The sequence below is a fragment of the Hyaena hyaena genome, unplaced genomic scaffold (genome assembly GCF_003009895.1).
Source record: "Hyaena hyaena isolate Hyena2069 unplaced genomic scaffold, ASM300989v1 scaffold_0, whole genome shotgun sequence".
Lineage (NCBI taxonomy): Eukaryota > Metazoa > Chordata > Mammalia > Carnivora > Hyaenidae > Hyaena > Hyaena hyaena.
In genome coordinates this window covers 1,852,661-1,868,712 of record NW_024080632.1, presented here as the reverse complement: position 1 = coordinate 1,868,712, position 16,052 = coordinate 1,852,661, and the positions used below count along the sequence as shown (strand labels likewise).

The 16,052-nt window shown below is 59.1% G+C and overlaps 1 protein-coding gene and 1 non-coding gene across 22 annotated transcripts in view; both read right to left on the bottom strand.

The window, feature by feature from the left end:
- The window catches only part of NCOR2 (nuclear receptor corepressor 2), a 210,906-nt gene that overhangs the window by 113,758 nt on the left and 81,096 nt on the right, over positions 1-16,052 (bottom strand). For 20 of the 21 annotated variants that reach the window (XM_039241454.1, XM_039241364.1, XM_039242237.1 and 17 more), the window contains 3 exons: positions 14,823-15,002; positions 10,972-11,085; positions 726-782 (listed from right to left, as the gene is read on the bottom strand). In XM_039241454.1, coding sequence (XP_039097385.1) covers positions 726-782; positions 10,972-11,085; positions 14,823-15,002 — 351 coding nt within the window. The remainder of the gene's footprint in view (positions 1-725; positions 783-10,971; positions 11,086-14,822; positions 15,003-16,052) is intronic. The other variant, XM_039242451.1, reaches the window with a different exon arrangement.
- On the bottom strand, positions 5,806-5,878 carry TRNAK-UUU. Its single transcript has one exon. It is a non-coding gene; the product is annotated as a tRNA-Lys (tRNA).

The window sequence follows — 16,052 nt, the reverse complement described above, 5'->3', positions numbered from 1 at the left end:
CCAGCCTGTGTGTGTCCCCACGTGCTGCCCCAAAGCTCCGCGCCAGCCTGCCCAGGGGACACCGACCACTCCCCCTGGGGCTTGAGGCCTCCCACCAGCTGAGAGTTTCCGCGTTCCCTCTGTTTCTATCTCTGGTGACACATGAAGGTGACAGAGGGCCTGAACAAAGAAGAGGCCTGGGGTCTGCTTCCCAGGTCTGCGGCAGACGTGGCAACTTCCCATCAGGAAAAGGCCACCGACACAGGTACCACAAGTAAGATGCTAGCAGGCGCTCGGCATTTGCTGCCCACCAGGTGCCCTGGCTAACTGCCTGCAGAGGCTCATGCAGGTAATCTTCACTGTAACCCAGTGGGACACGGATGCTACTTCCATGTCACAGGTGAGGAGACCAGGCTTGGGTCCACACCACTCTGAAGTGGCAGAGATCACCCGGCCGGGAACAAGGGCTCCCATACGAAGCTACAGCCCAAGTGGGCGGGAGTCCACCGTGTGCTCTGCCTGTAGGGGCGCCAGCCACCCCAGCCCCCACCGCCCACCATCGGCCAGCCCCCCCCACAGCCCCCACCGCCCCCATCGGCCAGCCCCCTTATCAGAAGCCTGTATTTCCTGCCTCCTCCAGGACAGGGCAGCCTTGGCAACAGCCGACTTCCTTCTTCCTCTCCACGCCCACCTGCCTCCCTGCCCACCTCTCCCCTCCCGCCCCTCTCCAGCCTCCCCCAGCTCACCAGCTCCACCTGAGGCCCCAGGCCTTCCAGAATCCGATGTGCAGCTTCCGCCTTCTTCTGCAGGGTGACGGAGAAGAGGAGAAATTAAAAAAAAAAAAAAAAAAAAAAACAGAACAGATTATAAATAGAGGTCTCCGGAACAGCAGGCAGCTGCCCAGCCCAGCAGCCAATCCAGGGCCCCAGAGTGGGGGTGGGGGGGCGCGCCAGGGTTCCCCCCCCAAGCCCTCCCCACGCTGGAAACAAACAGAGGGGCCTCAATACCCCTGCAGCGTCCCTGGCAAGCCCGCCAAGTTTCGGTTCTAACAAACGCACGGTGTTCTCCTTTGCCGGGCCCCCCCAAACCCTCAGCCCCCCCCCCCTCCCGGGCGCAGGGCTATGGGCACAGCGCTCCGCCAGCAGGCCACGCCGCCAGGCCCAAGATGCCTTCCTCCGCTCGGGAGCTGGCTGGTGTCTGCAATTACCTCAGAGCTGGTGCCGCCAGCCAGGGAGTGGGGGGGCGGGGGGAGATAGAGGCGCTCAGAGATACCCTTTCTAGGATTCTTGTATTTCACAATCATGTGACTATTTCTGAGCTGCCCTGGGGCCTCCCCGCCTCCCTCCCCACTCACAACCCAGGACTTATTAGGAAAACAGGAACATGTGGCAGAAGGAGCTCAGTGGCTGTGAATTCAGCAGGCTGGACCTCCGGCCCGGCCGTGAAGGCCGACATTGTGCCTCAGCCCGGCCTTGCAGGCCCCGAGCCTGGGACCAGTGGGGCCTGCTCTCGGGACGCCCAGGGGGTGGCCCGGGGCCAGCCGGGGGAAGGGGGTGACAGAGAACGGTGGCCAGTGGCTTCAGAAGGCTCTCTGTCGGGTCTGGGCCACTGTGTGTGATGGAAGGCGGGGTGCCCACAGCGTGCACCTGGGACACCTAAGTCCTCTCGTGGCCCAGGAAAGGCTGGGTGCTCCTGATTCAGCCAAACTCAGGGAGACCACCCAGTATCTGGGGGGAGCCGGCAGGACAGGCCAAGCAAGTCCCCTTTGATGATCCCCAAATCCAGATCCACTGAAAGAGGGCAACCTGAGCCTGGGAAACGTGGCTGACAACAGAACTCAGAGCCCAGGCTCCTGGTGTCGCGGCAGGGAGGCGGGGAGCTGAGCGCCAGCCCACTCCCCCTCTCCTGGCTCCCCACGACAGACAGACGGCGGGTATGTAGGTGGGCTCAAGCTGGCACCTAGAACTGGCTCCGCCTAGAGCCCTGGGCCCAGCCCACCCATGAACAAGCCATGCTCTCAGCCCCCTCTGTGCACAGCCAACACCCTGAGACCAGCAGCCTCAGTGTGTGGCTGGGGGCCAGAACATCAGGGGGCAGTCTGTCGCTGTAACGACTACCACTCAATCGAGCACCTACTAGGAGCCCAGCATTGAGCACAAAGCACGGGTTATTGATATTCAAATTGCACACAGGCACAATGTCAGGCAGATAAATGACATGCCCCCATTTAACACACCATGAAACTGAGGCACAGAAAGATCACGTAAAGAAAACATCCCTCTGATCTCCAGACTCTGAGAAGACAGACAGACAAAGGCCAGGTCCCATTAGGGCCACCCCTAAGCTTGGGACAGAAAGGTCTGCTGCTGGGAGACAGGCGGCCCCCTGACAAGCTGTGAACCTCCCTGCCCTGGCCATACCTCAACGCTGGAGCGAACATCACCGTGTCACCATGGGGCTGAAGACAGGAGATTCCTGAGCCAGGTCAAGTGGAGGAATGGGTATGGGGTGGGGAGGGGATGGAGCAGCCCCCCAGACACTCCCTGAGCACCCATTCTGTATTAAGTGCTGGGGCAGGGGTGCCCGGGGGGCCCAGTCAGCTGAACATCCAACTCTTGGTTTCAGCTCAGGTCATGATCTCACGTTCCATGGGTTTGAGCCCTGAATCAGTCAGGCTCCACACTGACAGTGCACAGCCTGCTTGGGATTCTCTCTCCCCCTCCCTGTCCCTCCCCCGCTTGCTCACGCGCTCTCTCAGTGAATGAATAAGCTTAAAATTTTTTAAAAAATAAAGCACTGGGAATGAATGAGACCCAGCCCATGCCTGCAGGAAGGCTCATATTAGAACAGCCGGTCAAGAACAGTGTGACAGACCGGTGTGCCCAGGCAGAGAAAGGGATGTGTGGCGTACAGGCGAGGCCTAAAGCAGGGCTAGAGCGTCTCCAGAAAGGTAACAGGAGGAACATATAAGGTGGGTTTTGACGGATGAATAGAAGCTTCTGTGCATTCATGAGGTTCTGTGGGCATCAGCGGCAACTTCTTATCTAGATAAAAAAGAAATGCCCAAAACAGGAAGGGCATGGCGGGAGTAGCCAGGCCGCTAGAAACTGCCACATCACCCAGGTAAGCACGGGTCTTGCATCTGGGCCCAGTGCCCGTGCTGGGCGCTCCAGAAACCCGTGTCCCGTGAACCACAGCAGAATCCATCTTCTCAGGAACACGGGCACCTGGAGGGGGCTTCCTGCAGCCCCTGGAGAAGAGAGCAAGGAAGAGGCCCTCCCTAAGTTGCTGAAGCCACAGGGAACGCAGGGGACCGGGTGCCCCCCGCAGAGCCTGCTGCAAGGCTCCCTTTGCTCCTGACCCTTCCCGGGCTCCGATCCTCAGCCCTCGGCAACCCTGGGGCCTTTAAAGACGCGCCTCCGTTTCCAAAGCATGGCACGGCCACAGCTCACCCCGAGAAACCCTCCGTGAAACGGTCCCAAAGACGCTGCAGCACCAGGAAGGCTGGAGAGTGTGGAGCCCGAGAGCAGGCCTGGGTTCAAGTCCCTCCGCCTCCGAGCCTCAGCTGCCTCCTCTCGAGGACGGGCCACAGCAGCGCCGCCTCAGGCAGCCGGGACGCGCGGATATCAGGATCCGGCGCGTAGTAGGTGCGGCGCCAGGGCTGGCAGCTGACAGGTCCAGGGCCATGGCTCGCACCCAGGGCCCCGACGTGGGCCAGGCCCGCCTCTGGATCCGCCGCGTGCCCTGTGTGCTTGGATTCGTGCAAGAGCCCTATTCAGAAGCTTCTCTCATCAACCCGTTTATACCCGAGGAGGCAGAGGCGTGGGTCATGCAAGCCCTGGAGTGTGCAGCTCAAGCGGCAGGCCCTGCACCAGCATCCCCCACCCCTCACGCCCTGCAGGGGCACTTCCTCCCCTCACGCCGCCACACCCCTGCTCCTGCTCCCGACCCTGCTTCTCTGGCTTAGCCTGCAAGGGTGGAGTGGGAAGAGCCTGCTGCAGTTCTTGGGGGGCACAGGGAGGTCCTGCCTCTCCCTCAGACAGGCAACTCTACCACTACAGCCTGTCCACCAGCAGCAATGCCCAGGAGTCAGCCCTGCTCTGCGTTCAGCAAGCCACTCCACTTATCCAAGCCTTAGTCTCCCCATCTGCAAAATGGCCACACTCACTCAAGGTACCAACCCCCCACGACTTTTACAAGGATGTTCTAAAAGGAATGGAGTCTCTCTTAATGGATCCCTTCAAATGGAGGGCACCTCCCAGCAAGGAGCGTGGCGGAGGGCACAGGGGCAGGCTGCGGACTCAGTACCACACCCGAAACTCCCGCCTTCCCCCCCCCCCCCCCCCCGGTCGGCTGACAGCCTCTCATCAACCTGATGACATAAGCCAAACTCCTCCGAGGGTCCAGGCCACACAGTGCAGCTGCCTGAAGCTGCCCGAGGCTGTCTTGCTCTGCGGGCAAACCCAGAGCACACACCCAGAAGTTCAGGCCGAGAGGAAGGGAGGAACTGGGGCTCTGACCAGGCATGGGGCCCAGGTGAGGGTCTCTCGAGAGAGACTGCACTCCTGCAGGGGACCCCATGGTCCGTGGGGCCAGGGTGCCTGGGGCCCGGGCCTGGGTCATGAAACACCAGTCACCTGCTTTGAGAGGCGCACACAGCCCCAGCCACGTGACGAACACCACAACTCCACCTACAAAGGCACAAATGTACACGTGTGTGCCACCCAAGCCAACTCACACCCACACCCACCTCCATATGCGCTAGGTGTACCCAGGTACACACGCATGCCACGTGGAACCGTGGGTATCCCCGAAGTGTGAACAACCAGCCACACACCTGCCCCAAGCACACCAGTGTGCGTACACATCTGCACACGTCACACAGCTAATAAGCATGCCTGGGTGTATAAATGCACAAGTAGCCACAACTGTGTCCCACATGTGCAGAGTCATACATGTGCCTCCACACACGTGCAGTCATCACAGGGCCACTCAAATGCATGTACACACATATGTGCGTGGGTGTACAATCGCATGACTGACACCCATGCATGCACACGAGTCACAGACACATGCATGCAGCCATCAACAGGCGCACGTACACCCATGAACACACACGCGGCACATACACGCGTTTGCGTCCATGGGCACAGCTGTCCAGTTATACACGTGTATCACACACACACACACACACGCGCGCGCACACACACACACACACACCTCCTCGTGGGCAGGGGCTCGCGAACGTCACCCCACCGGCCCCCTGGCCCACCCCCCACCATAGCTTTTTGCTCGGACCTGAGCCCCAGGCCTCAACATCTCCCTCTGCCAGGGGGCGGTGCCCATGTGCCCACCTGCCTGCCGCGGCAGCATTCAAGCCAGTACACACCCCAGAAGCAGAGCATGTCCATATGTACTGGGGGCCTCCGCATGCTGCCCAGAGTGCTCACGGGGTGTGATGAGGGAGACATGACAGGGTCCTAACGTATACAGCAGGCCAGCATTCTGTACGTGCAGAAGAGGGAATCTGGAAGAACTCTGGGCCCCGGGACAGCAGAGGTGGCCCGTCACAGAGGCAGAGGCGGGAGCCCGGATGCTGCAGTACTAGACCAGAGCCACTGCCCCAAAAGCCACGAATCCCAGCACAGGGTGGGCTGGGGGAGTCCAGAGCTGGACATCAGGGCGCCTGGACCCCCAAAATGCTCTACAAAATGCTTCAGGGGCTCAGCTACTAATACTATTATGAGTGTTATTCATCTGTGTCCTGCTCATTCCTAATTATATCATGTATTAATTTCCTTTCACTTATTTTTTAAGTAGGCTCCATGCCCAACGTGGGGCTTGAACTCATGACCCTGAGATCAAAAGTCACACGCTCTGCCGACTGAGCCAGCCAGGCGCCCCTAATCACATTACGTAAAAATCTTACTAATGAGATGTTTGAAATATAAGACGCGAGAAGATGTGGGTCTTACTCTCTGATTTCCTCATCGCTCAGCAATGCAGATAACCGCAGGTGAGCCCCACATGCATGGTCTTGCACACACACGCACTCACATATGCACACAATCACCCAGAGGCCTGCTCAGACACCTGTGCGCACCTACGTGTGTGGGTGCGCTCTGCCCCTATAAATCCCGCCTCCTTGCAGCGTTGGGACCAGGCGGTGGTCCTCCGCACCCGTTTCTGCACATCTGGCTCCAGGCTTGCTTAAGGCAGGACACCCACCTCAGCTGCCCACTGTCCCAAATTCCTCCGGAGTCAGCACCCCCTCCATGTGCTGCATGTGTTTGCTTTACCGGAACTCGGAAGCGTGAGCTCCTAGACCCGATAGGCCTTGCCTCCGGCACCTCACACACTCCCTTTGAAGATCCAATGAGGCCCTGACCCTTCTCTGAGCCTTGATGTGTGCTGTGACCCCCACACACCCGAATACCCCCTCCTTCAGGGGTGAGGGCCCACCTACTGATTCAAAGAAGCCTTTCCCAATCCTGGCCCAGCCCCGCCCAGTCCCGCCCCCCAGGTCCCCCCCACCGACCCACATCTGTGTGCACCTGCCTGGCCTCGCCCCATCCCGCCCCCCCAGAACCCCCCCTTCCCACATCTGTGTACACCTGCCCAGCCCCGCCCCCCAGGAGCACCAGGTCCCCATCTGTGTGCACCTGCCCGGCCCCGCCCAGTCCCACCCCCCAGGAGCCCCCCCCCCCCCGTCCCATATCTGTGTGCACCTGCTGGGCCCCGCCCAGCCCCGCTCCCCAGGGGCCTCGGGTCCCACATCTGTGTGCACCTGCCAGGCCCCGCCCACACAGGCAGCCCCGGAGAGGCAGAAACCGCCTTGCTCAGCGCCCCCGCTGTGCCTGCTGGGCGCCTCGTCCATGTGCCCCGAATGGATAATGAGCCAGAGTCCAATATGCAGAAAAGCCAGGCAGGCCGTGCCCGCAGGGAGGCTGCGTTTTCCAGCCAGCAAGGCATTTAGAGACAGACCCTTGTCATCCCCTCTCAGAGGAACCAGCAGGGAAGGAAGGAGGATTAAAATTTAATCCTATTGATCCCCAGAGGGGCAGTGAGTTCTGGCTGTTCCTGCCAGAGGCAGCTGAAGGGCTTCCTGCCCACCCAGCCTCCAGGCCCTGAGGCTCAGCCCACAGGGAGGGACCCCCTTCCATGCTGACCTCCACTGGGGCCAGGGACCAATCCCGGCACCCCAAAACCAGAGGACTCTTCCGGGGGGAAAAGTCTCCCCTCCCCTCTATCATTCCTCATTTATTCAAAAAATGTTTCCTGAATTCCTACTATGTGCTGTTCCAGGTGCTGGGGAAAGAGCTGGGAAATAGACACAAAAATCCCTGCCCTCCCAAAACTTCTGTTTACCATAAACAAAATAAACAATAAAATCTGAATCATGTCCAGTGGAGTGGGAACAAGGGCAAAAGAGAAAATTAAAGCCAGGAAAAGGAGAAACATCCCTTGAAGGTTTTCAGGATTAAATGGAGGGACAAAATGGGCCTTGCTGAAAAGGGGGGGTTGGGGCAAAGAGCTGAAAGAGCAAGTAAGAGAGCCCGGCGCGGGGGGGGGAGGAGTTCCAGGAAGAGGGCACGGCCAGTGCAAAGGCCCTAAGACAGGAAGAACAAAGGCTAGTGGGCCTGCAGCAGAGTGAGGGCATAAATGAAGGGACAAAAAGAGGAATTAGCGACAATGAGGAGCAAAGTTCTGGGATCAAAGGTGTGCCCATGTGTGGTGACTTTGGGTGTGATTATGTCTCCCTGACCAAAGAGTTAATGCAAGTGGGCCAGGATCACTGCTGTGCATCACTGCCTGGAACAGTGGTGGGCACAGAGCAAGTGTTCAGTCACAGGGCTGCTGAACGGATGAATACACAAATGAAGGAAGAGGAGGAGTATGATGCCCCCAGGGGACCTAACCTACTGGGCAGGGGCCTGCTCTCAGCTCCCCAGGAACCAGGGTTCCAGTCCTAACCTGCAGCTCACTAGCGATGAGGCCTCGGGGAAATTACTGGAGCTTCATGTAAGCTAACCCAGCCACTCCTACCCCACTAGGACAGCAGAACAGAACGAAATCCAAGAATGTGGGCGGAAGCCCCGGGCCTGAGGAGCGGGAGCAGACAGGGCAACGCCAGCACTCCAGGACCCCAGCGTGGGAACCGCCAGCCGGGGTGGGGGGCACAAGCTGCAAGTGCCTGCTAGTCCCAAGCTCCTCTTGGGAGAGCGCCCTCCCTCTATCTAGCCTTAGGGACAGGGCAGTGGTCAGTCTCCCAGGGCAGGGCTGAGTCCTAGCCCTGACCAATCAGTGTAGTCAGACCCCTCTCCCGACCCGGGTATGAGCTGAGAAACAGGCATGTGACGCCAGCTAGCCAGTAAGCACCAACCCTAGGACTGCGTCCTAAATGCCCCGGGAGGCGGGGGTGCCTGCAGCAGCACACGTTGTCCCGCGGGGACGGGGACCAGAGCTCCCAGACATCTTTGCCTGAGGGCCTGGATCACCATCAACTTTCAACAGCCTCGAGCAATTTAAGCGGAGTTTTTGTCTCTCGTATCCAAGAGTCTTGACCCACCGGACCCTTCCTGATACCGCACTTTACAGTTTACAGAGCCCCTCCAGCCACGATCTTGGGGATTTCAAGAACGTGGCCGGGACCCAAAGCGACCAAAGACCCGAGATGAAAATAAAAGGCCCAGCTCACCAGGTGGTGGCTGGCCTGGGCTCCAAGCCACCCTCCTCTGCCCACCTCCCTACTCACACAGCAGCTGCAGAAAACCTGGGCAGGAGGCGGCCATTTGGGCAGGGACACCATCCAGCAGGGGAGAACGAGAAGGGGTTATCTTAACTGCTCTGGTGGGGGGGGGGGGGTGCTGAGGCCAAGGAGCCAAAGACCAATGGCATCTGCAGCCACAGCTCCCTGGGGAGGACCCGGCACAGCCTGAAGGACACACCCCAGGGAAGGGCGGCCCAGGCTTCCCGAGGGAACACCGAAGGCCTGTGCCTTTGCGTCTGCCTGGCCCCGCAGGGCTCGAGGCTGCTGCCTGTGGGAGTGCTGGCCCCAGGAGGCTGAGCGCCTGACGAGGGCCAAGGGCAGCGTGGTGACATGCCGAGCAAAGCCACCAACTCCCCTCCACAGCTGCTGGAGAGAAGGGCACCTGCCCTGTCACCAAGGGTCAGAGGAGCTACCCCAGGGCGACACACGGGAGCCCTGCCCCAGTCCCCTCCACCACAGGCTCCTGGCGTCAGCTCGATCCTGGCTCCGGTCTCCAGCCACACGCTCACTTGCTCTGCAATCTCAGGCAGCTCACCTTCCCTCTCTTGGCCTTGATTTCTTCGTGAGGAAATGGAGAGACTACAACAGTACCTGTTTCATACAGGTCTTGAGAGAACTAGGTAGAATTATGCAAAACATAAACGATCACTAGAAAGGAAGAGTGACACCACCAGCATCACCAGCTGGCACTCGCTCAGTGCCAGGCGTTGGTCTAAGGGCTCTACGAGATGAACTCATTCAACTCCCATGCCCCAGGGAGGGGCCAGAATTACCATCACTATGCAGGGAGCCACAGGGAGGTGTAAGTACCTTGCCCGAGGTCACATAGCCAGGCCATGGTAAAGATCCCACATGAACCTAGGGGCATCCTGCTAAAGCACACGCGACCCCTCAGCGCCCCTTATTATCTTATGGCGGTGCCAGGGTACGGGAGGGCGACCGGCCCGGCAAGGCCCAGCACGAAGCTCTAGGCGCCCAGCAGGCTCAGTTTCACCCCGCAGCTGTTGCTGCCTCAATAGGCGGAAGCATAGCCAAGCCAACGGATCCGGAAGTTCCTTGCCTGGAGCTACAGCCACAGGCCCAAGCACAAGACCCCAGGCTCCAGAGCAGCCCCCCAGCCCCAGGACTCCCCCAGCCCCCACCCGCCCTGCGAACACCAATCCAGCACTGGGGCAGATCCTATAGCACAGACGGCTGGGAAAGATGGCCAGGACCCGGGGCGGGGGGGAGAGGGAGGGGAGATCCTACAGCACAGACAGCTGGGAACACCCGTCACTGTGTAACCTCAAGACAAGGAACGGTCCCTCTCTGGGCCTCAGTTTTGTCACCTGTAAACTACGGGAGACAACTCAAATTCATGGGCCCTGAGTTCGTGTGCAAAGAGTCAACTGTAAATCACAGGAGCTGAGCTCTCTGTGGCTCGACTGGGATGACAGTGAGTTCACTGCCTCACCAGACACCAGGTTCCACTTCGGGGCAGCTTGGGCCCCAGAGACACTCTGCTCCGGTACCCTAAGCCACTCCCCCAAGACTGAGCCCCCTCCAGTCGCCGAGTGCCCGCCCTCCACATCCCTAGGAGCCCCCGCAGCCTGCTACGGACCCTGTGCTCAAGCATGCCTTCCAGGCCCAAACGTCAGCAGAGGCCAGTGCTCATGTTCTAGGACGTGAGGGCCCACAGGTTCAAGTCGCAGGTCCACTGCTTTCTAGCTGTGTGACTTTGGATATGTCACTTAGCGTCTCTGAGCCTCAGTTTCTCCCTGTGTTAAACGGAAACAATTCCTGAATCTGCCTTCCCAGGGCTGCTACATAAAGAACCTGGCCCATCGCACGAAAGGAGCTGTTCAATTAACGTTTGCTCTTATTTTTAATAATAACAGCATTACTATCGTCTTCTCTGTTACAGGACCTTCTCTGTAACGAGTGCGCCACTGATTGCCCAGTCCTCCCCACCTCAACCCTCCAACTCACTGGCCCCCGAGGCCCTCCTCCAGCCTGCCGCCCACACTGTCACACGGGCTCCCACAGGCCGGCCACAGCCCACACCAGGCTGCCCGGCTCCCGTTCAGGCCCGCGTGCGGGGGCGGGGATTGCGGCAGACCCCATTTCTCAGTCGCAGGGAGAGAGCCAGCCCCTCAGGGCGACACCACACAGCACTCAGAGGCCAGCCCGGGTCGGGCAGGAGAAGAGGGAGTGGGGGCGCCCCGGGCAGGGGCAGGGCGTACCCGGTTTTCGTCGTAGATGATCTGCACCAGGCTGCGATGCTTTGACTCGGTGGGCGGCGGCGACACGGGCTTCTCGGGCTCCGGGGGCTTGGCGGCCTCCTCCTCCAGCTGTTGCTGTGGCAGAGGGGGGAGCGGGGTGGTGAGCGGCCGGGCAGGCGGGAGGCGGGGTGCAGCACCCCCATGCCGGGGGGGGGCGGCCCCGCAGCCCAGCGGGCGGCAGGCCTGGTGGACTCACACAGGAAGTCAGGCTGCTAACCATTTCCTCTGAGTCACCGGGGGACTCCGGGCCCTGGCGGGGCCCCCAGCTCAGCAGGGAAGGGCCCACTCCAGGCTCTCGGCCATGCGGCCGGCCTTCCCAGGTTCAAATCCCACTTAGCGGACTTACGAGCCAGGCGAGCACAAGCAGGCAGCTTTGAAACCCTGATGTGCTACAGTTTCCTTCTCTGTAAAATGGGGCTTATCGGCAGGCATCCCTGGCAGGTCACCGCAGGTGCGGGCACGGAAGGGGGCCCGCTAAAAGCCAGCAGCCCTCCTCCACAATCATCCCTGCAAGTACCACGGTCCCCAGGAGAGGCCATGAAGACTCTGGAGCCAGGCCGTGCAGACTGGAACCCTGTTTCTACTTTACTATCTAAGTTGTGACTGCCTAGAGCTTCCCTCTCCTCCCATCAAATAGGGAAAATTAAACCTCCACCCCAGAGAGCTGGTATGAGGGTGCAATGTGCCAGGGCAGGCAATGCACCCAGCACCTAACAGGCAGCTTCTCACCCTCATCTGCCTGTGGCCTTTGCACCACACCCTCCTCCTCCCAACACTGAAGGACACCCCCTCGTGCCAGTCTATACCAAAACAGAAAAGGGAAGACCAGAGAGCCTATGACATTGGCCCAGGGTCACACAGAAGACCAAAGTCCAGGTGTGTACAATCTGAGAGCATCCTGAGTGAGAACAGACACCGCTCTCTGCTCACTACGCAAGACCTGCCCACGGTCACTGACTGTGGAGCAAAGCAGTATGAATTCAAGAAGGCAGCGAAGAGAAAAGCAGTGCAGAAAGAGCCAGAAAATCCAGTCCTGGCCTCTGCCGGCACCAAGGCCTGGCTGGTGGAGCCAAGCTGCCTCAGCCCCACAGTGACCCCTGGCAGCAGCTTCCAGAAGGACAGTCAGCATCTGGCAGAACATGGAAATCTCCCTGCAAAAAGTGCAAAAACAAAACAAAACAAACAAACAAAAAAATAGAAAACAACGAAGCAAAGAAGTGGAAGAGGCACACAGCCAGAAAGGGTGGGCAGAAAAGAGATCCTCTCTGGTTTGGTTCATGAAGCTGATCCTCCCTGAGACACCAATGAGAAATACCACCAGAGACCCTGGCGATGCCGAATTCTACCCAGGGCAAACCTCACTCCAAAACCACCAGCTATGTGGCCTGGGGCAAGTCATTCAACCTCTCTGACCCTCGGCGTCTTCCTCAGAGAAAGCAGCAGAAGGCTTTTCTGAGGATCAAAGGAGGAGATGCATAAAAAGTGCTGCTACACAGCCTGATGAACCCGGGCTATCAAAGGCAAATCAAAGCCACAATGAAATACCACTTCTGCCCACCAGGATGGCGTAAACATGAACAGAAACACAGAGAAAAATAAGTGTTGGTGAGGACGTAAAAAAACAGGGACCTTTGGGCACTGGTAGCCAGAATGGAAAAGGGGGCAGGTGCTATGGAAGACAGACTGGCGGCTCCTCAAAGTGTGACACGTGGGATGAGCAGGCGACCCAGCAATCCCGCTCCCAGGTACAGAGCGGCGAGAACTGATGACAGGGCCTCACACAGAAACGTGGACACAAAGGGTCACGGCAGCTCCGTCTGCAACAGCCGAGAGGTACAAACAACCCTCATGTCCATGAACACGTGACCGGACACGCAGAATGTGGTCCATCCACACAGTGGACACGATTTCACCTTCGAAAGGAACGAAAGGGCGCCTGGCTGGCTCGGTCGGTAGAACACGCGACACCATCTTGGAGTCATGACTTCAAGCCGCATGTTGCACTTGGAAATTATTTAAAAAAAAAAAAAAGGAAGGAAGGAAGGAAGGAAGCACAGGCGCCTGCTGTGTGTTACAGGATTCTGCTAATACGAAATACCCAGGGCAGGTAAATCCATACACAGAGACGCAGATTAGAGGCCGGCGGGAGACAGGAGGGTGGAGAATGACCACCAGTGGGTACAGGGTCTCCGTGAGGGGGGTGGGAACGTAAGCAGATGGGGGGTCCCCACACTGTGGATGTGCTACCCGACAGTGAATTGTTCACTTTAAAACGTTCTGTGAATTTCAGTTTAAAACTATAATGCCACCGTGGATTTGAAAAACAAACCAAAGCTGGCAAGGGCTGCTCTGAGCCGCCTGGCTCCCGGCCACAGCCACACACACATACGTGACATGACCTGAAGCCCATCCCAGAGCCAGGCCGGGGGGACCAAAGGTGCCTGTACTCTCCCCTGCCCGTGTAGATGCTGCCTCACCCCAACCAGGCCCCGGGCCTCTCTCGGGTATCCCAGATGCTTCTCAGGGTCAAGGCAATGTCACACTGGCCCAATCAACAGTTTCTAACGAGCACCTACTATGCGCCAGCACTGCCAGGAGCACACACTGAGCAGGGAGACAAGGACCCTGCTCAGCCTCAGGAGGAGCCCACAATGTAGCAAAGCGGGAAAGATCATCAAGAAGGGGGCTGGGCACAACAGGGGCGGCAAACTTCTCCAGAGAAGGCCGCGAGAGCACATGGTTCAGGCTCTGCCTGCCACACGGTGTCTGTCTTGACCGCTCAGCTCTGGCACTCTATCCTGAGAGCAGCCACTGACAACATGTGACTCTGTGCCAATAAAACTTTATTTACAAAAACAGGCAGCAAGCCAGACCTGGCTGGATTTGCTGGCCCCAGGAGAGAGGGTGGCTGGGGAGGAGGGCTCCTACAAAGGCCTCTGTGGAGATGTCTGAGCAGAGACCAGAAGACACCAAAGGGAGGCAGGAGAGGAGCCAGGAAAAGGCAGATCATCAATTAATTGTGTATCGATTAGTGTTGAAATTAAACTATAAAATTAATATCCCAGATCTTTGGGTTAACTTTCCTTGGGTCTCAACAGTCACCAGGAGGATCCGTTTTCACAACCCGTCCCCTCCTCACAACCCTGCGAACGTGCTATCACGTCTGTGCCCATTTCACAGAAAGGAAACCGAGGCTGCGGGAGGCGACTATTAGGAGGCAGAGCTGGGAGGCCACGCCCATTCCGTGTCCAGAGCCAATGAAGGGGCGGGTCTTTGCCGCCACGTTGTGAATGAGGAAAGTGAAGCACAGGGCGCTAAGTGCCTGCCCCGCATCGCTGGGAAGCGGTACAAAGCAGATCAGAACGCGCAGCCTGGCGGTGATCCCTACCCCCCACCCCCATCCGCACCCCTCACCCCCGCCCCAGTCCCCCACCGCGCACCCCCGCACCGGCACCCCCACCCCCGAGCTGGCTGGTACAGCAGCTGCCTGAGGCTTATTCAAGTGCAGGTTTTGTTTCATTGAAATTACACTGAGCTAACGGTGCAGCTCCTCAACCGCACCTGCACACGTCGGGCACACGCGTCACGCAGGCCAGCGCCTACCTTTGCGGGCACTGCGGCCCCAGAACATTCCCACCGTCGCGGAGAGTCCTGCGGGCCGCAGCGCGCCACACAAACCGCGCTCTCGCCCCGGGAACAGAAGGGCCGGAAGACGCGGCGGCCCGTGCGCAGGCCCACACGCGCGCTCCCGGCCCGTCCCCGGCCGGTCCCCGGCGTTCTCAGGCGCCACTGTCCCGCCCGCCCACCCGCACCTGCTTCTTCTTCAGCTTGGAGATCTGCTGCTCCACCATGGTGATCTCGCGGTCCACCCGGTCCATGTTCTGGATCAGCTCCTCCTTGGAGAGCCGCGGGGGGACGAGCTCCAGCTCGGGGTCGGCGTGCGGCGGGCTCGGGGGGGACACGGGCTCCAGCTTGCCTGCCAGGCTGCGGTCCTGTGGCGAGGGGACAGGAGGAGCATGCGGTCAGCACAAAGGGCACCCGGGCCGGTCTTCTGCCTCACTCCCCAGGTTCCCAGCCATAGCAACATCTGTCATGACGGTCCCCGCATCCCAGATGCAGGGTTGCTTACCAACCCCGACCGTGTCCTCTTCCCAGCCCGCCACCCACTCCGCGATGGTCAGATCCCTTATGTCCTCCTGGACAAGAGTTTCCACAACCCCCTCCGCCCACACGGGCCTCTCTCTTGCCCCACCTACCTGCCCCTGTCCTCCCACAGAACCAAGCTCCCCAAAAGTAAGTACTGAGACCCCCATGTCGGATCCCTGAAGGCCGGGCCACAGCGGACCCTCGGTGAACATTTATTCGCAATGCTCTGTCTGAACTGGCAGCATACAGAAAATTTACAGAGTGCAAGCCTGGTTTTGTACACCATCACCCCCACCCCCCCAACACACGAAAACCGCAGGACAAGTGGCAGAGGGATCAGAGTCGATCTCCACGGTGACGGCGGGGCGTTTCACTTTCTTACTTTCACTGACTAGTATTTTTCTGCTTTTCCTTCTTTGAGGGTTGCTCTTTGTGTACTAAAGCTGTTTTCAAACGGGTTAAACAAACAAGAGAATCCTTCGTTGGGCTATTTGACGCTTCGTTCCACCAGCTGAAGTTTATTGAGCACCCGGTGTGCTGGGAGCACTTGGGGGGGCGGGGGGAGTTTAAAAAACAAAACAAAACAAAACGCAGTCCTCGACTCCGGAGCACTCACTTGCATGGCCCCAGGTTCAAATCCCAGCCCACCCAGTACCCTCCCAGCCTTGTGACCACAGGCAGATCAAGTCTGCCTCTTGCCTCACTTTCCTCATCTGTACAATGGGACAATTCCCACCTGCCAGGCTGTCGTGAGGCCGGGACGGGCTAAGATGTACAAAGGGCTCGGCTCAAAGTCTGGCGCACTGCAAAGTGTCTCCTGTGCGCTGGCAGAGACAGTCCTGCCCTGAAACCTGGGCTCCGGGCCTGGCAGCACAGGCGGAACCCAGCCCGCGCCC